Raw genomic sequence first — 26890 nt, 5'->3', positions numbered from 1 at the left:
ATGCACGATCCTTCAGCGAGATGCCGACGGCCGCAGATTCGACATCCCGATCACTGCGCCCCACAAGGCGCGACTCCGCAGCCTGATTCTGCGATCGCCATATCTGAGCACTCCTCGCGACCCAGCATCCGTTCCGAATCAGCAATACTACTATCATCTTGAGATGAAAGCTTACCAGCCACCACCAGCCCAGCAGCAGCTCCTCTGGTCCAGCATCTCCGCGCCAACGCTCCTGGCTATATCTTATTCCACCTCAGTAAAATCATTCTGGCAAGTTGGTGGATAGCTGGGCAGCGGCGTGAGGCCGATCGAGCTCTGCGCCTGCATAGGCTCTGCAGGCTGTCTATACGTGACAGTCAGAGGCATGTCGCTGCGCATTTCGGGAGTGAGCGAGGGGTACAGGGAGTGGGAGGCGCATTTCGTCCAGGCGTGTGTTGATTCACGACTGATGGACAGGAGCGAATTTGAGGATTTTGGAAGTCGCATACCGACTTGTGCTATCACGACCATGTCTGTTTCCTTGAAAACAAGGGCTTTTTGTGGGGGCACTTTTCCGGCTTGAAGGATATTTACAATATTCCACAGTGGGATTGAATTTTTTGTCAAGCAACGACCTTGAAAACGATCCACACTGCACCATCGTGTGCGAACGGATCTTTTGGCTCTCGTTATCTATCGAAATCACTTTGAACCCGCCGATCGTTGCGCACTGCGTAGCGAACTGAATCGATCGTAAAATCGCCTGCCGATGTTAAGCATGGTCAGGTCTTCCTGCTCGGTAGTGCACCGATGGGATCATCGACCCACTGCTTCGTGACCGGATGTAGGTGCGCCTTCTCCGCCTCATTCCACTCCCTCTCCACCATCTCCGCCTTTTCCTTGCTCCTCGGCGTGATTCTTGCCGTGAACCGCTGTGGCATACAGACAAAACCTTGCGTCAACTTGTCCGGATCCGGGAGTATCGGCCTCCCCTTCTCATCAAGCTCGGGCTGGAAATCAAACGCGGCCAACATCCTCGAGATACCTAGGAATAAACTACGCTCCGCTACATGCATGCCGGGACAAATCCGCCGCCCGGCCCCAAACGTGAACTGATCGCGTTTCGTACCATCCGGATCACTGGCGGAGTCCGCCACAGATTTGAAGTCGTCCTTGTACCGGTCCGGATTGAACTGTCTTGGGTTTGGGTATCGCTCGGGGTCCATGTTGAGTGTGTATACGTTGTTCATCACCGCGGCGCCCTTGGGGATAAGATAGCCCATGTACCAATCGTCCTGGGACACGGCGTGCGGCACGGCGCCGAGGATCGTCGTCGGCATCCAGCGCAGGGATTCCTTGACGCAGCCGCGGATGTATTGCAAATGAGGCTCGTCGTCCATGGTGGGTAGACGGTCGGGGCAGACTCGGTCGATTTCGGACTGGGCTTTGTGTTGGACATCGGGGAAGAGCAGCATCGCTTGGATGAAGCCGTACAGCGTGCTGGATGTGGTGTCCGAGCCGGCCTCGAGGAGTGTACCGGATATGTAAGCTGCCTGTGAAGAGTCCCTTGTCAGCATGGCTGGAGAAAGTGTATCTTCGGCTCTGACCGGCCCCGTGGGACGGCAAGACGACAGGCAGAGGGACGTACCTGATCATCACTAAACCCATCGACCTTCTGGGCTTCCGCCATACCGACGCAAAAGCATGGCTTGATCATGCCCTCGGCATACGCACGCTTGGCGTTCAGCCAGTGAGTCATGTACAGGTCCTTCTCGCGCTTGTGAAGGTCTTTGGCTGTCTTTTTCGCTGGGAGAAGGAAATCAGGCAAATTGCGCAACACGGGGAACAAGTCGATTAATGTCGCCGCGCCCGTCTGACTGATCGTAGCCATCTCGTTGAAGCCTTCGAAAAGTTGCTTGAGGTGCTGGTCTTCATACTCCGGGCTCCGCCAGCCGAAGACCATGGTCGTGGTGAGCGCATTGGAGTACCGGCGAATATTCTCGAGGAAGAGGTGTGGTTGTATGAGCATCTCATGGAGCATTTGCTTGTTCTCGAGCATTTGGTAGGGCACGTAGGACTTTGCAGAGTTGATGTTCAAGAGCGAGTGGACCATGCGGCGTTGCTGCGTGAGGGCAATGATCAGTGGCTTACTCCGCGATGCCAGACGACCATCCTGATGAGGAGGGCACGCTGTCATAGGAGGTCAAAACTCACATATCGCCATGTTGGAGTGTAGCCCTAACATAGGAAGAATGTTAGCTCTCTTGCCAATACCGAACTATTGGTGCATCATTGAAGCAGCATTGGAAAACGAAAGCCGGAGACATACCATCATCAACATTCTCAGATCTCCACTACATAGCGTCTGGCCGACGTACATCTCTTGCCTGTCGGAGTAGATGCCACTCTTCTTGTCGAGGAGATCTTTGACAGCATTTGCACTGGAAAGCACCACCAACGTTTTTGTTCCCAGCATGACGCTGTAAATGGGTCCGTATTGCTTCGCCCATTCCTGGAATTGGAGATGGACATCTTTATGCGGAAACTACTTGAATATCAGTTGACATGCTATGTAATTGACGTAGGAAAGACGTGGAGTGGAACTTAGTACTGACCAGATGATAGTTCCCAAGTAAAGGTATCGTGGGTGGTCCAGGGGGATATCCCTTGGGTCTTCTTCCAATCCGTAGTACTCGCAGGAGAAGCAGGACGAGCACGAACAGAATCAAGTACGACAGCGACATTGTGGGCGAAGAGGACCAGGGCAAAGATCACGGGGAGTCAAGATGAACGCAGGGTCATGCTACCTGTAACATAGAGCTTACCATGCAGCCGTGTTAATGTGCAATTCGGTTCGCGCGGGTGTCATTTGGCCCAAGGTACTGCGGCTGATGGCCCAAGTCAAACCTGGGGCATGAGACCCCTCGGTGGTCCCGTACCTCCATTGTTGTTTCTTCGAGAGGCCACAATAATAATGCAAGACGTCCAAATGGTCGGTACGGTCCCGGCACTCATCGTGCCGTCGGAGCCTCGGCTACCGCGAATCGTTCGTTGCTGCGCCTGCGCGCTGTTCCGTGTGGTATGGCTGATGTCGCTTATCTAGTGGTGGCAAAAGGGTGGGGGAAGGCTGTATAATAGCTTAAGGTAATGCACAATCCAGATGCCCAGAGTGGACATGGAGTATCTTAAGGGGTCTAATCCGGGGATGCAATTGACTTTGGTCATAGAACAGATAGAGCTCGTGACTGGGTGTGCTTGAGATCATTGCTTGTCAGGTGTAGATGTCCCTCGACGTCGAGCGGTTGGGCTCCGCACCCACGGATGGAGGACGATTTCCGTCCCGGAAGTTAGGACTGACAAGAAACGTCGCCAGGGATCTAGATACTGGATTTTGTCAGGATAGCGAAGTGGTAAAGACGTGATCAGATGGAATGCTTTGGCTTGACAACATGGAGAATGGAGCGTTGTACAGCAAAGTAGCCCCCGTGCTGCCCGCCAACATTGACCGTTGGCCGGAAATTCCTAAAGTTCCTGCCTTAGTGCATACCAGTACCTGCGAAGTGTGTCAAGTAGCTCAGGAACCATCTATACCTTGTGCATCATTACTTACCACAACACCAGCAGCACCTCACTGCGGGAGCAGTCCTCCGTACATCATTTCAGATACGAGGTGTCGTGGTCTGTGGAAGCTTCCCCACTACTGCCCACCTTTGAGAACTCCCAAGCACCCAGTGCGAACAATATGTGCCGGGGCTCTGATGCCCGAGACTTGGCAGTTGTCGCGACAAGCCTTGCAAGACAACTCCAAGAAAGGCTCAGAAGGAGCTTCGTATAGTTATCAGCATGGAGATTTGAGAGTCTTGTCTATCACTGGGCGCCAAGGGGTTTATCTTCTTTTCCATATAGGGTCCGTGAGGGTCCCACATCTATCTCGCCATACACGTTTCATGGATACTTGTAAAAGGGTAAAAGGTATGACTTTATCTATCCATAGATACTAACTATCTCTCGCTTCTAGAAAGCCCAGACCTCCCGCTTGCCAATCTGGGCTCGAGGCTACGCAACTCATGGACTGGGGGTCAAGACCATATCGGAAACCCTCGGTGTGATTCGTTCGTCCTTCAGACATCGAGAAGCTGATTGGCCATTCGAGGCTGTATCTGGGTGGCTTCAACTACGAGCCGACCAGATCAACAGTGGGGGAGAGACCATGGTCCTAGTACTTTCCCACCGCTCTTCAAGAAGGCTTGCCTGTTCTGGATCAAGACCAGCTAAGCTGTCCATAGGGGCGCGACTTGGCGAAGCATCCCATCTCCAAGGAGTCCTGTTTTCCGGCTAGGTATATGTACTAAGTACAAAGTTGCAAGATTTCGTTTTGGATCAAGACAACCCTAGGAGCACCACTTCAATCTCCACCGTCTCACAAACCTCCATTTCAATTGTGCGGCAAGCACAGACATAACAACCATGGACCACAACCACGAAAGCGACAGCATTACCGACAGCCCTCGAGGCGAGAAGGCTGCTGCCCTGCAAGGCACACATGTCACAGAAGGTCCTCACCAGCATCCTGTCCCTCATGACTACCTTTCAGCAGTTGAGAACGGCCTCATCGAAGACCTACCACCTCCCACAAACTTTGCGCAACGATGGGCTCTCAAGCTGGAACACCTTGCCGGTGTCGAAGCCCGAGGTATCGAACGTGTGCCTGAAGCTATTCGAGCACCACATGCAACTTTGGGAGACTACGCGCAGATGTGTGTCATTTGGTTCTCGGCCAATGTTACCATGAACAACTTGATCATTGGGTTTCTTGGACCCTTGCTGTTTGAGGTCGGGCTCAAGGATGCTATGATCCTCTCAGCTTTCGGAGCATACGTTGGTGCTGCAGGTCCTGGATATGTACGTTGTCTCCTGTCGAAGAAAATGTGCCCAATGAGATACCCAGCATATGCTCTGTCCCCACCTACACCAACGCGACTTTACTGACAATTCACAGATCTCGAGCTTCGGTCCTGCCAGTGGAAATCGTACGATGGTAAGCCAACTTACATGACGCGAGAAGGCGGTTTTGACACGCGGAATAGGTCGTTGCACGGTATACAATGGGTTGGTGGCCGAGCCGTATCTGCGTGCTCTTCAATATTGTCATCATGCTGGGCTATGGATTGATTGATATCTTGCTGTCTGGCCAGATCCTCTCCGCTGTGAATGGCAAGGGTCTAACTATCATTGTGGGGACGATCATATCTGCTATTGTCACGCTCATCGTCGTCCTTTTCGGTATCCGGCTCTTCCACACCTACGAACGTTACGCCTTCATCCCTCAGGTCATTGTTCTTCTCATCCTCATCGGAGTCTCAGGCCCTTACTACGACACTTCAAGTCCTACTATTGGCACAACACCCGAAAGGGCAGCAGACAGGATGAGTTTCTTCTTCCTGGCTGTTTCGGCAGCTATTGCATGGACACCTAGCTCGGCCGATTTCTACGTCTACTTTCCGCCCAAGTCAAGCCGACTTGCTGTTTTCGCTTGCACCACCCTCGGTTTGGGGACTTCCTGCGCATTCACATACATGATCGGAGTGGGTATTGCTTCCGCCACCCTGAGCAAACCAGAATGGAATGCGGCATACGAAGGTGGTGGTGCTGGAGCTCTGCTCGTGGCTGCCTTCAAGCCTCTCGGCTCCTTCGGTGACTTCTGCTCTGTCGTCGTGGCTTTGGGTTTGATTGCAAACAATATTCCTGGAACTTACTCCGCCGCATTGTCCTTCCAGCTTCTCGGCAGATGGCTGGGGAAACTGCCGCGCATTTTTTGGACCGTTGTGGGAGTGGTGATCTACACAGTCTGCGCATGTGCTGGACGCAACCACTTGTTTGAAGTCTTCCAGAACTTCCTAGCACTGCTAGGCTACTTCGTGGTCATCTACATCGCCTTGACGCTGGAGGAAGAATTCATCTTCCGTAAGCGCAGAGGCGGATTCGACTGGGCGGCTTGGAATGACAAGAGGAAAATGCCCTATGGCATTGCTGCGTTGACTGCCTTCTGCATTGGTTGGGTTGGTGCCGTGCTCGGTATGTGGCAGACATACTTTACTGGTCCCCTTGGAAAGACTGTTGGATTCGGTATCGACCTGGGCATTCCCCTCGCCATGAGCTTCAGCGCCCTCGCTTACCCACCCCTGAGATTCTTGGAGTTGAAGTTTGTGGGAAAATGAGTCTTCCGTTGGCCGGAGATGTGTTGTGATCATTACAATATAGAGAGAGTCATATATCAAGGGTTGGAAATGCCATGGTGCATGCCTTCAGGAATCCGCAGGGTAACAATGACGATGGGTGAATATTAAAACTGCATTGCGAGTAATGAGCGCTCGCAAGCTTGGTCAAAGCTGGACGCATTGCACCAGAGTGATAGCACTAGTATTATCGAGTACCCTTCAGTACCTTCGTAATAACCCTTGATGTGTTGGACAGTATTCTGGGCTTATAATCGAACGATTGTCTAAAGACATGTCATGAAGCTCCGGACTTCTTCTAGAAACTGTGTCAGCCGTGAACTGCTTGCTCTCCGAGCCCTGTCCGCGACGTCCCGTCCCAGGCAGGCTTACTAATACGCTTCAGGGGTAAGGCTACCACTGGGGGTGAATCGTTGAACATGACTTAGGTTTCTCTTGAATGCATCGACTTCGACTTTTGGCGGGCAAGGAGGGCCAGCACTGCCTGAGGAATGTATGATATGCTGTACCTCGCTGGGCAAGATCAAGGCAACATATAGACGGACAGGTCAAAGCAGGGTGCGCCGTGAAGCCTGCCACTTGGTCATCCTACAACACCAATAAATACCACCGTGAACTTATGTCATAGGAAGCAGAGTCACCCACAGGTCTTGCATCGTAGCAGGCTGAAAGACTGCTGCCACCAGATTACCAATGCAGGACTACGTGCCTATTCAGAGAAGGGGTCAACAATGCCGTGCTACGGGCTATCCCTCTACCAAAGCTGCGAGACGACTACCTACTCGTTCGAACTGTGGCCATTGCCCTCAACCATACAGATTGGCCGGCCCTCGATGATACGGGGGACTGATCTTGTTTATGGCTACTCGTATGTGCGTACAACCTTGAGAAGTCGACTATGTTGTACCCCGGAACCCTGACAGGTCCATCAATGACACCACGTCCCTAGGGTCGGAGAGCAGATCCGAATTACCACAGACGGCAGATTGAAGACTGTCTTCGACACGGTACATAAATGTCGAGACCCCTGCGGACATATGTGCCGATGCCATAGGTCCGGAGGGCGGCACTTGTTGCAATCTCCTGTCTGGGCTTAGATGGCCATCGGCTAGATGTTCGATCAATATTCTTCCTCGGCTACCCTGTCTCGGGCAAGTCGTATATGTTCGAAGGGGCGAAGCACAAACTTATCCGGAGGACTTTTCTTTCGCGACCGAGTTCATGACACTGGCTGGAAACCTGTGAGCTCAAGGGGGATGGAAACCTCACCCACAACCAGTGGGCTCCGGCAGCATGTTAGGTGCAGTGTCCGGGATGCACGAGATGAGGGAAGGGAAGTGATAGTGGCGAGAGTTGGTCTACCGGCGAGCCAGATTGATGGGAGGGATTGGCATTGGCAGTCTTCAATCCTTGGTATGATAAGTGTTGCATGTTTATCTTGCATCGAAAGGGGATATGGTCCCGAGAGCGCCGGCGAGTTCAGCACCAGAGAAGCAGCATTATGGCTGAGGGAGCAGATGTTTTTCTCGACAGGTCTGATGTTGTAATATTAACGTGTGGCGAATGCGTTGACAACCAAAGGGACTTCTGAGCCTCCAAGAGGCGATCAACATGAAGTGCGAACGGGGCTTGTCAATCCCAGAAGCGCTATCATGCCCTAGTTAATGAATCATACAGCAAGTGAGTAGAGAGCCGCGGGACTTTTGCAGGCGAGTCGTGGCGAGTCGCTAAGCACGTGTGCGAAGTAGGATGAGACTCGTAGTCTTTCACACCGTACTACAATGCACGACGTCGATCTTGAGGGTCTTTTGCGTTGCATTCAACAGCTCCATCTCCAAGGGTGGACTCGTAGCTGAGTCGTGAACTTGGCGATCATCACAAAAAGCCCAAGAATACCATGCGCCCGGGTACAGGGTAGTCGTGCCTTGGTTGCGGCAAAGGTGGATCAGCGTATCGAGATCTTGGAATGGGTTTTGACGAGCAGGAATCTTGGACTCTGTCCATCGCCGGGCCTGAGGTAGGGACGGCCGGTGGAGAACAACGTCTGCCGTCCTTGTCTGGTGGCCACCATCATGCCACTCTAAAGATGGACACTTAGGAGGGGAGCCGGTTTAGGCGCAAAGCATCGAGATAGTCCTATGTTATGCTGTCCACGGCTGTCTTGCTCCTGATACTTTGATGCGGTACCGATGACACTCCTTGGATCGACCTGGAGATGAAATTGGGATCCGTTTCGGCGAATTCCAGAGGCTTTTTACGTGAACGATGTGCCTACAGGTATTCCACTAATCTGGGGTTTCGGGCGCGACAGGCCCTGACAGGGCTCGACAGGGCTTGAGCAGGCCCATCACGACCCTTGGCGGTTCTTTCGCCTCCCCGGACGAACAGTCTATTGGCAGTCTAAGTAGCCTAAGTTGCGCCTCACTGGCCTAGACACGCCTAGGGGCCAGCCACTGGACAGCCTATCGTCGGTCCATCTTCCGCCACAGCGAATGAACTGGGTTGGAACCACTTCCGAGGATACCTTATACCTTACCAGGTGGTGGAGGTGCTTGTACGGAGTAACTTATCACGGTAGGGGTCGTGATTGTCGAGCTTAGGATTTGACTAACGTTAGCAGCTGTTCCTCTGCAAAAGTCTCGATGACAACATCCTTCGTGTTCCTTTTTCAACTTTTGACAGTCGCATACAATTTCCCCGACTCGCGAGAACGAACCCTTTTTCTTCACGGATCTGTGCGCCATATGCCTTATACCACTCGGACATATTGAACCTGCGTCAATGAGTCCTCGCAATGAGTGGCAACGACCCCCGGGTCGGCTCAGCCCGTGACAATTCAACGAGTCCAAGGCTTTCTCGCCTGGCATCAGGTTCTAATTCATCCTCAATCAGCGACCTACTCGCGACACTCGTCCCTGTTCTCGTCGTCTCCGCCGTATGTATAGTAATTTTCATCTTCTTACGACGCAAATGTCCGCGAGTTTATTCCCCACGAAGTTTTCTGAAAAGTCTCGAGCCGCAGTAAGTCACCGCTGGATACGAAGCCTCGTTGATTATACTCGAAACTGACCAACATCAGCGAAAAAAGCCCACCGCTCCCCACAGGATGGTTCAACTGGGTTAAAGAATTCCACCGTCTTCCTACAACATTTTTACTCAACCACTCATCCCTAGACGGCTATCTCTTCCTCCGCTTTCTCAGAGTTTTGGGAGTGATATGCATTGTGGGCATTGGTCTTCTATGGCCCATTCTTCTCCCACTCCACGCGACTGGCGGTGGAGGCAACGAGGGCCTGGACTTGTTGACGCTTGGTAATGTCACAGACCCTAAGCGACTGTACGCTCATGCGTTACTCGCATGGATCTATTTTGGTATGTTGCCTCCTCCATCCACCTACGTTGGGACCTAACACCCGCAGTTTTCATACTTTACATGACTTCACGAGAATGTATCTACTATATCAACCTTCGTCAAGCATATCTACTTTCTCCATTCTACGCTAATCGCCTCTCCTCCCGGACGGTGCTGTACATGAACGTCCCGCGCCAATACTTGGACGAAGAACGCCTGAAATGGGTACTTGGAAAATCCGTCAAAAGGATATGGATACCTCAAAGCACCAGCGAACTCGAAGATTTGATCAAGGAGCGAGACCAGACTGCCATGCGCTTAGAGAAGGCCGAGTTCCACCTCATCCGACTAGCCAATGCCGCCAGGACCAAAGCACTTCGCAAAGGAAAGCCAGAAGAGCAAGAGCGGAAGCATTCCTCTCCCCAGCTGGGTACTAGTAACGACCTGGACGAGAAGCGCAGAGAGTCTGGGTCAGAGTCGCCCGATCCCAAGACGATTGACTTTACCGAGGATCCGAATTCGCCCACTAGCTCGGCCACGTCGACTAAACAGCCTCTCCCAGACGTCAACGGTTCAGTAGCATCGCAGTGGATATCCCATAGCTCCCGACCGCATCACCGACCGATCGCAAACTACGGCCGACGCGTCGACACGATCAAATGGACACGGAACCAAATCAAGAAACTGAACTTTCGAATCGCCAAAGTCCGCCGAGAACAGCTGTTCCGGCCCCAAAGCATGATGCATTCGGTCTTTGTTGAATTCGAAACGCACACCGATGCACAGAACGCTTATCAGACCCTCACTCACCACCGGCCGTTGCACATGTCGCATCGCCTTATCGGTGTGCGCCCCTTTGAAGTCGTATGGCACTCACTGTCCATGACCTGGTGGGAAGCAATTGTACGCAAGTTTTCGTGCCAAGCAGCCATCACCGCGATGATTATATTCTGGTCCATCCCAGCCGCGGCCGTGGGTACGATTTCAAACATCGAGTACCTCTCGGAAAAGGTCTTCTTCCTGCACTGGATCGCATACCTCCCAAAGGTGATACAGGGGATTTTGAGCGGTGTTGTTCCAGCTGTAGCGCTTTCGCTGCTGATGAGCATTGTGCCTGGCATACTGCGATGTAAGACCCTTCACAAATTTTGCCATTCGAGAACCGTCCAAGCTGACTCCGTATCAGTTTTTGCAAGGCTCTCTGGGGTTCCGACACTCACCAGGATCGAGCTCTTCGTCCAACACGCCTATTTCGCATTTCAGGTCGTCCAAGTCTTCCTGATCACGACACTCACTTCCGCTGCGTCTGCGGCCGTAACAAAACTCCTCGAGGACCCGACGACGGCTGAATCCCTCCTATCGCAGAATCTACCCAAAGCCTCGAACTTTTACCTTTCATACTTTCTCGTACAGAGTCTGGCCATCGGCTCCGGTGCGCTTGTCCAACCGCATAATCTGTTCAAATTCCACATCCAGCGGCGCTTTCTGAAAGATCCGAGGAAGCAATACACCAGGTGGCACCGGTTGCAAAGAGTCCATTGGGGCTCTGTATTCCCTGTGTACACAAATCTGGGCGTCATCAGTACGTCTTTTTCCCTATTTCACTTTCGACCTAGCCTGTGCTAACTGTCTCTTTGCAGCACTAAGCTACGCGCTCATCGCGCCCGTCGTTCTTGGCTTCGCAGCAGTCGGTGTCGGCTTCCTGCACGTCGTGTACCGATACAATCTAGTCCATGTCTACGATTCGGAGATCGACACCAAAGGCCTCGTCTACCCAAGGGCGCTGCTGCAGATGATTCTGGGACTGTACTTCTCCGAGATCTGCATGATCGGCTTGTTCTCCCTACGCCACGCGATCGGTCCCGTCGTCCTGACTGCGATACTACTGGTCATCACGGCGCTGGTGCATATCTCGTTACTTGACGCGGTGCGGCCGTTCTTGAACAGTCTGCCCAAGACCCTGACGGTGGAAGAGGACCGGCAACATCTTCTGGCGACGGAACCACCTCACCCCGAGAGAAGCGCCATGGGCGGCGGTCAGGGCGACCGTTGGGCAGAACCGTGGCTGTACGACCCAGAGCAGGATCCGGAAGAACACATTCTCGGAAGCACTCGAGGGGAGACGACTGGGTTGAGGTTGGAAGGCGCCAGTGGAGCGGTCGACACGTTGAAAGACGGCTTCAAGACCATCGTCAAGAAGAAGATCGAGAAAGACTATCCTGAAATCAACACCCAACTCGGCTTCACCGCGGCGTTCTTCAGGCGCTGGATTCGACCGGACCCGGCACAGAAGTCCAATTGGCTTTTGCGCTGGTTGCATCCCGAGGTCTACTCGGATTACACCGTACTCCGCAGACTGGTGCCCGAAGACTTGCCCGACCCCAAGTATCCTGATGAGCTGGAGCGGGACATCTACTTCCCGCCGTCATTTCTGGGGAAGCCGCCAACATTATGGATCCCGAAGGATCCGGGCGGCATCAGCCGACAGGAGGTCGATCATACAAAGAAAGTGATACCGGTCACGGATGAATACGTGAGCATCGATGAGGATGGCCATCTTAAGATCGATCTCGACGAGCCGCGACTCGTGTTCGATATCGATCGGCTAAGATACTGAAAACTCAGATATCAAATATACATTGTACACCTATTTGCCTTCGGAAATACGAAGGTTCTCTACATATCATAATCTGGCGACGACCACTTATACCTATTTCTCTCTCCTGCTCTCAGTCATCTCGCCCTGGTGAAGACTAATTCACACTTTCCACTTTTCGGCAGCGCCAGGAAATGATCGGTCATGGCCATACTCTCCTCCGTCGTGCCGGGCGCCGAGCTGACCTCATAATCCTTCACCAACGAGGCTGTGATCAATTTCAACTCTATCTTTGCCAAATTCTTCCCGAGACACGCTCTGGTACCTTGAGAAAAGGGCATGAAGAGGGGTTTCATCGAATCCGTGATCGCAACAGCGTCCATCCACCGCTCTGGTCGGAAGGTGTCCGGGTTGGGAAACGCGGCAGGGTCACGGTGCGTGGTGTAGCACTGCATGGAAACCACAGTCTCCTCTCGCACGAAGACCCCGTTCAGTGTTCGTCCGCCGGAAGGGACTACTCGCTGCAGGCTTGCCGGGGCAGCCGGGTGCAGGCGAAGAGCTTCGTCGATAACGGCGTCCAGCACCGGGACATCGGTTACACCCCTGTATGACGGCAACTGCTCGGCCCATGGCGATTGCGATGGTTCGGCTCGCAGTCGGTCCTGCCACTCGGGATTCCCGGCGAGCTGCCAGAACAAATATGTGAGGGTCGTGCTTGTGGTGTCTAGGTAGTAGTCAGCAGTGCATTGGTAAGGACCCCTCGTCGGGTAGGACGAAGAGTATCGGAGTAAGAGCATACCAGTGCCGGCGAAAACGAGATTCCTAATCTCGGCGTAAGTTTCACGGTCTGTCATTGGAGGGTCGTCTTCGCTTTTGGTTGTCAAGATCTTGGGCAAAAGGTCTTTTCGACCGGAGTTCCGCCCGTACTGAGCTATGTACCTGTCAAACGAGACTTTGCAACCTGGTCAGCCTTGCACTGGGGGAATGTTGAGCTGTTGGCTGGTTGCACATACCTGTTGAAGACGATCTCTGGCGGCCAGAACGTGCCTCAATGCTGGTATGGGCAGCAGAATCAGCAGCCGGTGAAGCCAAGGGAAACTGGCGTCCAGGTCACTGGGCATGAAGGCATAATCCATGTCGAGCAAGAACTGTGGAGGCTCAGGCGAGTCTAGGCCGCCAAAACTCTGTCCGAGGAACAGTTCTCCTAAAGGTGAAAAACCCCAGCTCCTATTCGTGACCACGTCTGACAGTGATAAAGGATGGTAAGCGAACCAATAATGTCGAAGGATGTCAGCCTGAAAAGCAATAGAGCATCGAAGGGCATTTTGAGGCCCTCCATTACGTGGATCACCTACTTGTCGATGTGCTGCTTGATCAGGGGTTCAGTTCCGAGAAGACTGGCCTGCGAAAATGCATGGCTGAGCAGTCGCGTTCGCTGGCTGTGTTCGACCTTGTCTCTCATGGCGAAGATGCCGAGTGGGGGGAGACTGAAGTTGTCATAGATGGGAGCCTTCATGTATGGCGCTTGGACGCCATATAGCTCATTGATCAGCTCTGCATTGGCATACGATATTTCTCGCGGCCCTATGCGCACCATGGGTCCATATCGTCCGTGCAGTTTATGAATCGTGGATGCACGATTGCCAGTGAGGTCGATGAACATAATCCATTTTGGCGTTATCTTCGCTGTCAATGGTCCTGGAACCCGCCGGAGCGGCGAGAAGAACACGTTGGAAAGGATCTGAGCTGGTGAGGTGTGTTCGGCGGAGTATCACGCAATGGTACTTACTTGCCAGAATATAATGAGTGCCAGGAATCCGAATATGGTGACCGCCCGCATGTTGGTTGAAGGCGCCTGTTGAAAGGCAGAGCTTTCGATAGGCTAAAGTCAATGGACTCTGCCATCTTCACTAGGGGACTCATATAGTAAATAGGTTCTGTCGCCAGTGGTGGAAGTGTCTTTGAGTTGAGGCGTCCCACCAGGTTCAGGTGAAATGTCATATGGTGCCCAAAGAGCCAAATAAGATGCGGGTCTGGCTGCACAGCGTATACAAGGTCTTGCCCCTTGAGTATCGCGACCATTCCGAGCAACTGGGCGACATTTATGGCTAGCGTTGTGGTATCCTATGCATTGCTGTCGTTGCAGTGGTGTCTGCATGAGACGACGAGGTGAGTATCCGGACGATGTTATGCGGCTGGCGGGCACATTCTCCTCGTAAAGGACTCGCTTATTGGAAGGATAGGCAGACAAAGTCCGAGACAGGCTTGGCTATGCATGTTCAGCTGGCTAGACCGGTTCTGACCTCGCTCATTGTTCAAGCCGTGCGATGGGCATGCTGGACACGTTCATCCCGTCACAAGCCATGGCCAGTTCTGCGACTCCCGAACAAGCGATGAACTTCAACAGCGGTGCTCAGAGAGCTGATGAAGAGCCAAGTGCCAAGACCAAAGCTGGCCTCCCATTACCGGTCAAGTACCCTCAATGGATCAATTATAAATTCGAGCCGGACGGCGCAGTACGACCATTCGCTGGCAACACCATCCTCAGCCATGTCCCCAAAGAGAGCGACATGTATCGCTCTCTTGTGCAAATACACAGGGAGATCAACGGCAGTGACTTCGCAGGTTTATTTGCCCTTCTACCTCCAGAAAGCTACCACACGACCATTCTGGAAGGTGTTTGCGACGCGATCCGTGATCAGAACCACTGGCCGCGAGATCTGCCACTCAACGCACCGCTATGCGAATGCACCAGGCTGTTTGAGAGCAAGCTGGCAGAATTCGACATTGGGGACCATTCAAGATTTCGGATGGCGGTCAAGGGGTGGACTGCCCTTGAAGACGGGATTGGACTCCATGTAATGCCCGTTGATGACGCGGAGGAAGCAAGGCTTCTCTCCCTTCGTGACAAACTCTCAGATTGCCTTGAGCTCCGACTTCCAAATCATGTCGGATACGATTTGCACGTCAGCATAGGCTACTCGCTGCGATTCCTGACCGAAAAAGAGGAACAGCACATCACGGCATTTCTGAATGCCCAGCTTTCAAAGCTGCCATCTACTTTCGAGCTCGGTCCTGTGGAGTTCTGCACCTTTTCGGATATGTTTGCCTTTGAAAGGGTCAGACTCTTAGGAGGTCAATCATGATATGACTGCGGAACGTCAGTAGGAGTGATGGCAGAGGCCATTGAGAACAATAGGCAATAGGCGGCGGGCGCCTAAGGTGACGGGTAGACCGTCAGTGACCGTTTTCATCCGAGTTAGAGGAACAATTGAATTCCGGATCATGTCTTGGCGCCGGCGAGTTCCAGCCGCGGAGCGGAGAATCTTTTTGATGCCTTTAACCATCGACTGCGCGACATTAAGTTATCATCCGCGTGTCACGACAGTGGTTTTGCTCAGAACATTCACTTCGGAGCCGAGATGTACTTGAATCTTTGTTCAATCAGTCGCTAATACCTTGGACTCAGTCTCGACATGTCTTGAGCCCAACTCTCTACACAAACCTTCCCGTCCCCCGACTGTCAACATGGCAGCAACAGTAGCCAGAAATGGCACGGCCAGCAATTCAAACGGCCTGACAAGCGGCGTCACTCCTGCTTCACGCTTTGCCGACATCCCAGCGGCCATAGACATTCCTGTTTCCGGCGGCCTTGATGCAGATGAGGCGGTCGAAGTAAACCTCGAAGATCACCTGGATGACCCTACCGAATTGTGCCAATTATTGGAGAATGAGAAGGCAGCCAAAAACCTATGGATCACAATCGCTTTGGCCTATGCGAAGCAGACACAGATCGACCATGCAATTGAAATCTTGGGCAAGGGTCTTGGGTCGCTTGCACGAAGTGGCCCAAAAGAACGATTGAGTCTGCTCGCATGCGTGGCATGGCTGAACCTACTCAAGAGTCGACAAGCGCCTCGTGTACTGTCCGACACTCATGCCAATAGCGATGCGAAGACGAAAGATCACTACCTCAGAGAAGCCACCACGACCATCAACGATGCTTTGCGAATTAACCCGGCATTCCCTCCCCTTTACCTCACCCGGGGTGTCCTCTTCCTCCTTCGAGCCTCCTTGCAGTCGTCGACAAAAACCAGTGCTGATGCAGAAAGAGCCGAGTCTCTTAAACAAGCCTTGAAGTGTTTCGATGATGCGCTCAGATCGTCAGATGGACGTAACATGATGGCTGCCGTGGGAAAAGCTAGGGCATTATATCTTCAAAGACAATTTGCGCCCGCTCTGCAAACATATCAAGACGTATTATCCAAGATGCCCGGCCTGACAGACCCGGATCCGCGCATAGGCATCGGCTGTTGTCTGTGGCAGTTGGGATTTCCTGAGCGTGCCAAAACCGCATGGGAAAGATCGCTCGCGTTGAATTCAGAGTCTAAGGTTGCCCACGCACTGCTAGGAATTTACTACTTGCATGAGAGCGCCAAATACCCTGCATCGGATCCTCAGTTTAACGCCCTCTACAAGAAAGCAATGATTGACCACACAAAAAAGGCCTACACGATCGACAAGAACTTCCCACTCAGCTGCGCAACCTTTGCCAGCTATTTCTTGCTAACAGGCCGGTACGACACAGCGGAACCGCTTGCACGAAAAGCCATCGAGCAGACAGACATTAACGCGATTGCTAGTGATGGATGGTACCTGCTAGCCCGGAAGGAACATAACAAAGGCGATCTGGCAAAGGCAAATGATTGCTACACCAGAGCAGATCAGGCACGAGGCGGTCTGGACAGAGGCTACTTCCCCGCCAAGTTCGGTCTCATTCAGATAATGATTCAAAGCCAGGATATCCAAGGTGCCAAATTTCGCCTTGAGTCGCTGGGTCAACTGAATCGTCATGTCGAAGCCATGACATTACTTGGTTGCATCTGTGCCGAAGAAGCCTTCTCGACGCAGACTGCGGTCACGAAAGAGGACAAAGCGGCCTCGGCACGAAAAGCTATCTCGTTACTGGAGAATGTGCGGAAGACATGGAAGGACGAGAAATCCCGCGTGAAGCCTGATGAGTCTGTCCTGCTTTATCTTGCACGTCTGTATGAGCAAGAAAGCCCCATCGAGAGTCTGAAATGTCTTCAACAGGTTGAGGTGATGCAACTCGAGAAGATTCCTGATGAGGATCGTCCGGATCCAAATGAAGATGAAGCGACCTACGTTGCACAACTGCGCGAGAATCTGCCTCCTCAACTTTTGAACAATATGGCTTGCTTTTTGTATGGGCAGGAGTCGTATGCTCTTGCTCGAGAGACGTTCCAGATTGCTCTTAATGCATGTGTGAAGCTGACAGAGAAGCAAGAGGCAGAGAAGAACGCCGTGGAAGGAGAAAAGATTGGTTCCGAAGACGTCGACAACAGCGACACAGACGCTCTTGTCACGACTATCTCTTACAATCTTGCCCGCACCTACGAGGCATTAGGTTTGACGGCTGAAGCACAGAAGGTCTACGAAGGTCTGCTTGCCAGGCATGCAGACTACACTGATGCTTCTGCGCGATTGGCTTACATTGCTCTGGAAACGTCTCCACGTGATGAAGGCCCACGCAAAATCCATGCCGTGTATCAGAGTGACTACGGCAACACCGAAGTCAGGGCGTTGATGGGCTGGTACCATCATAGCGCCAAAAAGAAGACCAGCAACCTCGCCGAAGATGCCGAGAATCGGCATTACAAGCATACCTTGCAAGGATATGACAAACACGATCTCTATTCACTTACCGGCATGGGCAATGTCCACCTCACTCTTGCTCGAGACATGCCCCGTAATACAGAGCAGGAAAAGGAGAAGCGAAGCAAGATGTACGCAAAAGCCTACGAATTCTTCGACAAGGCTTTGCAATTGGATCCCAAGAACGCCTTTGCGGCCCAAGGTATTGCCATTGCATTGTGCGACGACAAGAAGGCCTACTCGGATGCGCTTCAGATCTTCACCAAAGTCAAAGACACACTCCGTGATGCTTCTGTGAATATCAATCTTGGACACGTCCTGACAGAACTACGCCAGTTCCAGCGAGGTATTGACAACTACGAGATCGCGTTGAGGAAGGAGGCAAAGGGCGAAAATGCTCAGTTACTTGCATGTCTGTCGAGAGTGTGGTTGTTGAAAGGCAAGGCTGACCGGTCCATTACCGCTCTGAACGCTGCTCTCGACTATATGAAACGAGCATTGGCCACTCAGCCGGACTCACCCCACTTGCAGTTCAATGTCGCCTTTATTCAATTCCAGATAGCGCAGCATGTCAACCAAGCGAAAGAGAGCGATCGTACCTTGGCCGACGTAGATGCTGCTATTGCTGGACTTGAGGAAGCTATTGAGACTTTTGAGCAAGTGGCTCGCCATAAGCAACCCCCATATCCTCGCACCGCCCTCGAGCAGCGTGCGGCAATGGGTAAGAATACAATGAGGAATCAGCTTGAACGACAACGTACGAAGCAAGCAGCCTATGAGAACGAGAATGCCACGAAACTGCAGGAAGCTATTGAAAAACGTCAAGAGGAACTCCGGAGGCGCGAAGAAGCCTCCAGACGGCGTAAACAAGAGGAAGAAGAACGTGCGAGGAAGATCGCAGAAGAGCGGAGAAAGATTGTCGAGGAGACTGAAAGACTTGCAGACCAGCTTCGTGCTGAAGCGGCTGCCAGAGAAGCTGCAGAATACACCGACGACGAGGAGACCGGAGAACGCGTAAAGAGAAAAGCAAAGAAGAGTGGGGCGAAGCGGAAGAAGAGGGACGATGAAGACGGGTTTATCGATAATGACGGGGACCTATCTGACGGCAGAAGTGAGAAAAGCGTGTCAAGAACGCCTATCAGTGGGTCGGATAATGAGGCCGAAGCCGAGAAGCCCAAAAAGAAGAGAAGAAAGCTGGAGAGGAAAGGCAAAGCGAGGGAGCCACGGAAGAATGACAAGTACAAGTCTGCTGCTGTTGTGGTTGATTCGGATTCAGAATTGGAAGATGAGCCTGAGGCTGTGGCAACTCCTGAGGCAGGTGCTGAGACTCCTGATTCTCCCGTTGCAGATCAAGATGAGGAGATGGTCGACACTCGTGGTGAGGACGAAGATGAAGTACGACCTCAGCCGACCAGAAAGCGAAAACAACTTCGGACTATTGCTGATGATGAAGACGAAGACGAAGATGAGGAGGCGATCAATGGCAATGTTGAAGCTTCCAGGCCATCCGAAGCTGCTCCAGATGTGGATGATGACGAAGAGTGATCGGAAGCCTCAGATCCAATACTGGGTGGCAGGGTGGTAGCTGGCTAGGAATGAAAGGGGGCTCCGCCACAGTATAGAGCCGGCGCGTTGATTGAGCTTCTTGCAAAGTGTAGTTATAGCTTACCTCCATTTTGCGATTGTGTAACAAAAAGCTTCATATACATGCAATATCCACAGAGCATATCGTAGGAATGAGGAAGGCAGATAAGACTCACAAATGACATTCGGGAGATGGTTCGAGTAGGGAAGACGAAATACTTGATGATCTCAGCCTTGCCATGGTTTGTGCTTGGCCAGGCTGCGCTCTATGACTCGTGATTCGCCGCTTTCTATCAAGTTGCGAGTCGATCCAGGCTTTGATGCCTGCGGCTTTCGCAGTGCCTCTTCACAATTCCACACGCCCAGGACTGGCAAGCTCTTTTGTCGCAGTCTCTGACTCCGGACAGCCGCAATGTCGTCGTCGGGGTCTTCGACGGCGTTGATCAAGCGCTCATCTGCCCAGGATGTCGCCGCCATGCCCCCTCCGCCCTTCAAACGGATCAAGCGACCGCCTAAAGTCCTAGACGAGGATGAATACACCTCTGCCCTCTCCGGCATCATTGCACGCGACTACTTCCCCGGCTTACTCGAGTCTCAAGCGCAGCATGAATACCTAGCAGCCCTCGAGTCCGGCAACGACTTCTGGATCGCCGAGGCGGCGCGCAAATTACGGGATGCCGCTATCCCAGCGTCGCAGAACGGCAAAAGAAGGACTGCGCGGAACACACGCTTCAACAGCACGCCCGTACGGAACCAGAACGTTGCAGACACACCACTAGGCTATACGGGTAGTGAGACACCCTCTGGCACGTCAGTTGAGGACTCGACGCTCGAGGACGACAGCAAGGCTATCAATACATCGACTCTCTCCCTCTCGGCATTCCAGGCCAAATACACATCGGAAGACAACGAGTCCTTCAACGCGCTTCTAGACAAGCAGAATATCAAACGCCGTCAGAAGCATGCGCACCTGTGGACGCAGGACCAGCGAATCCCATCTTCTCGACTGATCGAACACCGCACAAGAGAAGCCCGCCTACTTACTGATGCACAGACGTCCTCGTCCACAGGGAAGGAATTAGTCCCGATGCACACGGGCGCGACAGAGTCTCGACCCGCGAGACCCGATGCCTGGAAAATCAAACGACCCGACAATACGTTCATGTTCAACGCCACCTCAGTCGACGAGGACGGCCTCCAGACCGTGCAGGAAGTCAAGGAGAAAGAATCGAAAGCGGGGCCAAAGCATGTTGTCCATAGTAATACGCGGTTCCTGCCCATGCAATACATGGATGATCCCGGACCGGTACCGCCCAGCCCGAGCCTGAACACGGAGATCATCAACAAGCGCGGTAGACTTGCCTCCATGTCCACAGAAACCGACACGAATGCAGGCCTATCCGAGGATTATGCAGGCGGCGAAACACCGCGCGTCAATGGCTACGCTTTCGTCGACGAAGACGAGCCTGAAAATACAACCCCCGAGGTCAAAGCGGGACCGACATATCGCGACCTCCTGGCCGGGCAGGTCGGCGATGCGACCCCGAACCCGTTCAGAATCAATGAGATACGCAAACGCGAAGATCTTCACTTGCGCATGCTCGAGAAGCAGGCGAAACGGAAGAGAGAGAAGGATAGGCAGACCGTCAGGCCCGTGGGTGATAGCGGTAGTACGCCCGCCGGGAACATGACACCCGCGGCCAGACGGTTGATGGAGAAATTAGGTGGACGCACACCGATGAGGGGACGTGAAAGCGGTGCGGCTGCAAGGGAGATGTGGACACCTACACCGGGGCGGACGCCCAGGAGACGGGATCTGAAGAGATGAGATGGGCTATCAATGAAGCCATGGACAGCCGTGAATTAAGAGCCATGCCCAGTCGTGCCAGTCCAACCGCGTACGCGGTTTCTCTGCTATAAAATCTGTATAAAGCCCCAGATTGAATTTTCCTGGTCCCCAAGCGCCATCGCCATATCTATGACCATTCCCGCCATTCAAACGCCGGCTAGCCGCTAAGAGTCCCCATCCATGGGTGTATCATGAATCATACATGCAGAATGGCTTCCCCGACTTTACTTCTGTCCCATCCCTTCCTTGCTTAATTTCTTGACTTCACGTCCATCTATAGAGCATTCACCAACAGGACTACCAGCGCCAGTACGGACATCGTGGTGAGGCCTAATGGTGCTGTAGATTGTGCTCCGCTCAGATAATATGCAGCACCCAGATAACTGCAAGTAATGATCCCGGAGTCATTGCTCCTTCTGCCATAGCTGCTCTCCAATCCAGCGCCTGGTAGCGGACAAGCAAATCCCAGACTTGCCGGACAACTTTGAACCAAGTCATAGCAGAGATCCTGACAAGGCAAAACCTCCTTATACGGGCCAGGCTCGATGGTCTCATCAATGATTGAATTCCTCGATGAATTCGTCGCAACAGAGGTCAGCAACTGTTGGTCGCCGTTCAACTGTGAGTCGGAAATACTCGAGCCATTCACGAACGGCTGGCCAAGATTCCGCGGCAATAGCCAGGAATCGGTATTTGAGTAGTCCGCGCATCGAGGGATAGTGACAGCGCAGAGCCATTGTTTGTATGCACGAGCACAGTCATCGCAATTTCGTGCCAGAGAATATTGCGCGCTTGAGGTGATGTTACATGGTATTTGTTGTAGGGAGTAGTTGAAGTATTGGTACATTTGTGCGGCGTATGAGTCGTACAAGGCTGCTAGGTCGGGGAGGCCCGTCGTGGGAGGATACTTTTCAGGATTCGTCGGTACAGCGTAGGCGACTTCGGAACAGAAGGAGAGATTGTACATCAGAGCACAGTTGTTCTCAGTCTTGGTCTGGAATTCGATGGCCTCCCAGACAGTCCCTCCGCCGCCGACCACACCATTTCCAGAGGCTGTCGAGTTGCCCACCATGGCCAGCATGCCCCAGTACTTAGAAGTGGCGTTGAGTCCAGTGAGGTAGAATTGCTCCTTCGGTTTGCCTCCAAGACCTCTGTTGGTCATTTGGGCGACATTCTGGTTCGAAAATCCATTGATGTTGGCTGCTATCCGCGCATTGCTCATCAAACCACAATATGAATTCTTGACTCCTAGGATACTCTTGTCATTTTGATTTGCCCCAAAAACGCCCCAGGGAGGGTTTAGGCTCATCCATTCTTGATAGACTGTAGAGTTGGGCTGGGCTTCGGTTGTATCATTGGTGATCAGAAGGGCCGCATGGTTATCGCCGTCAACGAAATATAAATTCGTCGAGTTATGCGAGCCATGGAAAGGAGCATCAATTGAGGCTGCCACTTCGTAGTTCCAAATACCGTCAAAGTTCGTTGTATTCGGTGCAGATATTCCAACATAAACATCGCTATCAGCGTTGCTTTCAAACAAAGCATAGCCGCCATCGACCTGGACTGTTTGCTGGCTTGAGTCATCTGCATCAGGTCCAGGTTTCTGGTTGGATGCTGATAATGAAATGTACATGGTCAACTGAGGAGGTATTGCATCGTCTGATGTCTTGTTGGTGACATTCGAGGAAGGTTGGAGACATGTGTTCAAGGATATGTAGACTCTGTTCCCATTCTGCCGCCTCTTAAGTTCCCGCACTTCTTCGACTTCTCTTTTCTCGGTCGTCTCTGATGGTAGACCTGTTCCCGTTGTGCCATGAAGACCATTGACTGCGTCTCTTGGAAACACCCAGTTCTGGGTCTGACCGATATCGATATTTCTGTTCTGCGGTGCATTGTTCGCGAGCGCTGACACTCCTGCTTCGGCGCGGCCAGCAATACGACCCTCCTCTAGTGTGTATGTTTCCTCTGTCGGGTATCCCAGATCCTCATCTAAGTTGAAGTAGTGGTCAAGGTCTTCAGCAATTGCCCTTGAGTCGAGTTCAAGTGCGTATGCAAATTGTGGCTTCGTCAGGGTAAGGTAGAAGACTAATAAGAGGATAACGGAGGCTGCGAAAGAGGCCGCGAATCTGGATTGTAGAGGACTGAATTTGGGCAGTACAGGCATCATGAAGTCCAGCTACGGTCGCCCGGCATTGTAGGAGGTTGAAGGTCTGCTTGACGAACTCTACGACCACATCATGGCTGCAATCGTTGTTTCTGTCACTTCGGAGCGTTGAAGGGCGATGTCTCAGCACATACACCGCAGTGAACAGGGGTCAGTGCCTTCCGCCTCGACGCATGCGCGTCCGGTTCAGCCTCGTTGTTTCAGCCTTGCCGACGACCGTCGTCACGTGGAGATTTTCCTTCACGTGATCACATATCTCCTCCGTTGAAGACGACATCTTCGATACCTCTCTTTACCTCGAATTCTTGTGTGTGCAACTGGTCTCTCCGCGGCGGTCTGTGAAAGATTGAAAAATGCTAGTGTCGGCCGTAAAGGGGCCAATCGGTACCCGTCAGGCTTGAACGTCTTTCTGACGGAGAGTCCTAAATCAACAGTATCCCGAGTTCCACGGTCGAATCGGTTCATTGCGGACAGGATATATCGAGATGACAAGCATCTGCCGGCACAAGCAGCGCATTGGCTGTGCATTGACGGCCTTGCCAGGATGTTGTTCTTGTGCAGACAAAAGACCCCTTGCGACTGCCTATCCTGTGTACATCGACGGCCAAGGCATGAAACTTCAAGGAAAGCGCTGGCAACGTTACTGCTGGAAGTGTCGAGGTAAGCGGACCTCTACCTCTTTGACTTCTTTTTCTCTTCTTTACATCTTTCCAGTGACTCATTCTTCCAACTATCAGTCCTTCGCTAGTTGACATATTGATAATTTGGTATCAGATTATTGGAATCTTCTATCAGAGAGCAACTCAGATCCCTCGTTTTCCAACACACCCGAAACCGGCAACGCCCACGTTTGTTTGCAGCACGGGAGCTCACACGGCGTGAACATGCCTTACTACCGCAACAGCAGATACGTAGCCGCACACAACTCTGGCGGTACGGGATCTAGCCCAGCCTCAGGATTCAGTAGCACCAGCGAAGACGTGTCCATCGGCAATCCAGATGGTAATTTGCAAACCACCCACTTCAGCCCCAATTCGGCCGGTGTCAGCATCAACCATCCTTCCAGCCCAAATCATTCGCTGCCTGCGAGGGAGCCTCCAACGTGGGCCTTTGGCCATGTCCCTCCACACGCCCGCAACACCCTGCAAGGCACGATTCCTGACGGACCGGCTCACTCTGCTCCCACTCACCCTGCTCAGCGCCGATCTTTGTCAGCGCATCTGAACCCTCTCTCTCAGACCACAGACGGCATCAATTCAAGCCAGATAGTCATAGCAAACGACCCACGACTGACAATCACCACTCCACGACCCATCAACGACACCTCTCGCCAACAACCATCAAATCCTCGTGGACGTCGGCCCATCCCCAATCCTTTCGGCACTAGAGAAGAAATTGAGTCCGAGAACTACCAAAGTCCGATAACAGCGCTGTTCGGACGAGCCTGGAATAGGTACAGGGACGTGCAGGAAGCCAACCAATCCAGAAGGATTTCACAAGACAGCGTTCCTGGAACGGCTCCTCCGCAACATGACGAGGCCGCAAGTCGAATGATGCGGGAACGCGATTACATGATCCAGCTCGAGCTCGCTATGCGTGAGGTAGGCCCTTTAAATGCGCTCGATCCACAGTGGCGGCCACCTCCTACCAACCCTGCGGGTACAAACCTGTACACAGGCCAACAGTTCGATGCAGGTCCAAGTACTCCCGTCAATCAATCCTGGCGGCCTACCACCTTCAACCGCGCCGCTACATACCAAAACATAGGCCAGCAACTAAATGCAGGCCCAAGTAATCCAAGAAGTTACCAGTGGCAGCCACTTCCTATCAACCCTGCCGGCACAAACCAAAACGCAGGCCAACAGCCTGATCCAGACCCAATTAATCCTATCGATCTGCAGAAGCGGCCACCCCCTATCACTCCTGACGATATGAACGTCAACGTTGCCTGCAAAATATGTTGCGAGCAAAAGATCGATACATTATTTGAGCCATGCATGCACCTTGCTGTTTGTCACTGGTGCTCAGATGTGTTACGTACTCGCGCGCGTCACTTTCGCAACACGCGCGTCGGACCACCGCGTCCTGAAGAGATCTGGACATGTCCTATTTGCCGCCGAGAGGTCACTCGGTGGAGGAGAGTGTATTTGGCTTGTTAAGTGAGAAGTATGTGGGAGAAGCGCCGCGAGATCTGCCAGATCATGACACCCAGGAGATGGACATGAACTTGTCGACCCGTTCAGTAGGTCACTTAGAGCAATCGGTGGAAGGACTTTTGTTGGCAGCATGTACATGCAGTCAGACTCACAAAGAGCGGCCGAAGCGGTATTTACGAAGTTATGTCGATTGAGGTAATGCAGTTTGCAGATTAATGATACATTGCACCGCAGCAGCTGTGTGTTGCATAAATACATGCTTTGCTTGTACGGATAGGACCCGTATTGTATTTCTTATTTTGCTACTCTTCGTCGCACCAAACTGCTTATTGCCCACCGGGTTCCCGATGCTGGCATCCCGAGAAGATCCAAGGGTGAGGCATTGCAATCGTTGGCGCTGTCGAGTCGCAACTTCCCAAGCGTTCAAAGGATGGATTTGATGCCCCGAAAGGACTCCATGCTACAGCAGCAGCAAGCTTTCGGGGCGGCAGGACGACTCAAGCACCGTTTCCTTGATCACTTGCATCAGAGACGCGGCTTCTCTCGGATACCGCATAGCGCAAGAGACCCGCCACGAGAGGATGCCATCATTCTCGCGCAGAGGAGTCGAATTGAGCATTAGCAAAGAACGTGGTCAGGAGCCTCGGTACGCTGGCCGTAGGAGCGAACCTGAAGAGGGGGCCGCGTTCTCTCAGAAATGACGACGCCTCCGGGCGTCCATTAACACGTAACGCGTCAGAGTCGTTAGCATGCAAAGTTGGAAAGGCAGTGAAGTTGAGGCCTTCCCATTTCGAGATTTGAATTCGAAGTTCGGGCTGGAAGAGAAATTGGACATGAGCGGAAGACCTCAGGCCGGAAAAAGGCGAGCGTGAGCGTTTACAACCACAGAAAGCATTCAGCAAATATTATTGCCTGGTGATGCCTCTGAGGTTCAAAGTCGGGAAGACCGCAGGAAGTTGAGATCTTTGACTTGGCTGCTCGTAAATGGGTGCGGCACGTCGAGAGCGGAAGGCTAGTACTGACGCAAAAGCACAAACAGGCCGCAGGATCGCTGCATCGATGCCTGACACACTCAAAGAAGCTGCAGGATTAGCAGGAAATGTAGTATTCGAGCTCCAAAGGCAAACTTGCATATCAAGAACGAAGTCCCCGTCCATCGGTCATCATTGGACACTGCCAATGATCCGCTTGTGACGAAGACGACTAAACAAGGCGTCAGCAATTCTCGCTTTGGGTTTCAAGTACTCCGTACGGAGTACCAACTACGAGAAGCCGGAGAATGCCTGAAATTGGGTCAG

At 52.6% G+C, this 26890-nt stretch overlaps 9 protein-coding genes across 9 annotated transcripts; 6 read left to right on the top strand and 3 right to left on the bottom strand.

Annotated features, from left to right (window-relative positions):
- Positions 1-761: 761 nt before the first annotated feature.
- Positions 762-2723, bottom strand: PV05_10368 (uncharacterized protein; the record flags this gene model as incomplete). Its single annotated transcript, XM_013456799.1, has 5 exons — positions 762-1532; positions 1628-2152; positions 2194-2217; positions 2309-2524; positions 2595-2723. The coding sequence occupies 5 exons, from the start codon at positions 2721-2723 to the stop codon at positions 762-764; spliced, it is 1665 nt and encodes a 554-aa protein (XP_013312253.1).
- A 1580-nt stretch (positions 2724-4303) lies between these two features.
- PV05_10367 (uncharacterized protein) lies at positions 4304-6369 on the top strand. The gene is made up of 3 exons (XM_013456798.1): positions 4304-4881; positions 4979-5017; positions 5067-6369. Exons 1-3 carry the CDS (start codon positions 4447-4449, stop codon positions 6195-6197), a joined length of 1605 nt encoding a protein of 534 aa, XP_013312252.1. The 5' UTR covers positions 4304-4446; the 3' UTR covers positions 6198-6369.
- Positions 6370-8858: 2489 nt separating this feature from the next.
- On the top strand, positions 8859-12573 carry PV05_10366 (uncharacterized protein). Its single transcript, XM_013456797.1, has 5 exons — positions 8859-9236; positions 9295-9587; positions 9635-10696; positions 10754-11149; positions 11208-12573. The coding sequence occupies exons 1-5, from the start codon at positions 9010-9012 to the stop codon at positions 12182-12184; spliced, it is 2955 nt and encodes a 984-aa protein (XP_013312251.1). The 5' UTR covers positions 8859-9009; the 3' UTR covers positions 12185-12573.
- PV05_10365 (uncharacterized protein) lies at positions 12212-14003 on the bottom strand (the record flags this gene model as incomplete). Its single annotated transcript, XM_013456796.1, has 5 exons — positions 12212-12887; positions 12963-13115; positions 13177-13217; positions 13519-13904; positions 13953-14003. The coding sequence occupies 5 exons, from the start codon at positions 14001-14003 to the stop codon at positions 12301-12303; spliced, it is 1218 nt and encodes a 405-aa protein (XP_013312250.1). The 3' UTR covers positions 12212-12300.
- Positions 14004-14526: 523 nt separating this feature from the next.
- PV05_10364 (uncharacterized protein) lies at positions 14527-15309 on the top strand (the record flags this gene model as incomplete). Its single annotated transcript, XM_013456795.1, has 1 exon — positions 14527-15309. One exon carries the CDS (start codon positions 14527-14529, stop codon positions 15307-15309), a length of 783 nt encoding a protein of 260 aa, XP_013312249.1.
- A 217-nt stretch (positions 15310-15526) lies between these two features.
- On the top strand, positions 15527-19630 carry PV05_10363 (uncharacterized protein). Its single transcript, XM_013456794.1, has one exon. The coding sequence runs from the start codon at positions 15692-15694 to the stop codon at positions 19382-19384; it is 3693 nt and encodes a 1230-aa protein (XP_013312248.1). The 5' UTR covers positions 15527-15691; the 3' UTR covers positions 19385-19630.
- A 127-nt stretch (positions 19631-19757) lies between these two features.
- On the top strand, positions 19758-21357 carry PV05_10362 (uncharacterized protein). Its single transcript, XM_013456793.1, has one exon. It carries the CDS (start codon positions 19836-19838, stop codon positions 21249-21251), a length of 1416 nt encoding a protein of 471 aa, XP_013312247.1. The 5' UTR covers positions 19758-19835; the 3' UTR covers positions 21252-21357.
- On the bottom strand, positions 21333-23564 carry PV05_10361 (uncharacterized protein). Its single transcript, XM_013456792.1, has one exon. The coding sequence runs from the start codon at positions 23437-23439 to the stop codon at positions 21547-21549; it is 1893 nt and encodes a 630-aa protein (XP_013312246.1). The 5' UTR covers positions 23440-23564; the 3' UTR covers positions 21333-21546.
- A 189-nt stretch (positions 23565-23753) lies between these two features.
- Positions 23754-25829, top strand: PV05_10360 (uncharacterized protein). The gene is made up of 2 exons (XM_013456791.1): positions 23754-24096; positions 24211-25829. The coding sequence occupies exons 1-2, from the start codon at positions 23922-23924 to the stop codon at positions 25593-25595; spliced, it is 1560 nt and encodes a 519-aa protein (XP_013312245.1). The 5' UTR covers positions 23754-23921; the 3' UTR covers positions 25596-25829.
- Positions 25830-26890: the final 1061 nt, after the last annotated feature.

This window comes from Exophiala xenobiotica (assembly GCF_000835505.1).
Source record: "Exophiala xenobiotica strain CBS 118157 unplaced genomic scaffold supercont1.6, whole genome shotgun sequence".
Lineage (NCBI taxonomy): Eukaryota > Fungi > Ascomycota > Eurotiomycetes > Chaetothyriales > Herpotrichiellaceae > Exophiala > Exophiala xenobiotica.
This window is presented reverse-complemented; position numbering and strand designations above follow the sequence as displayed.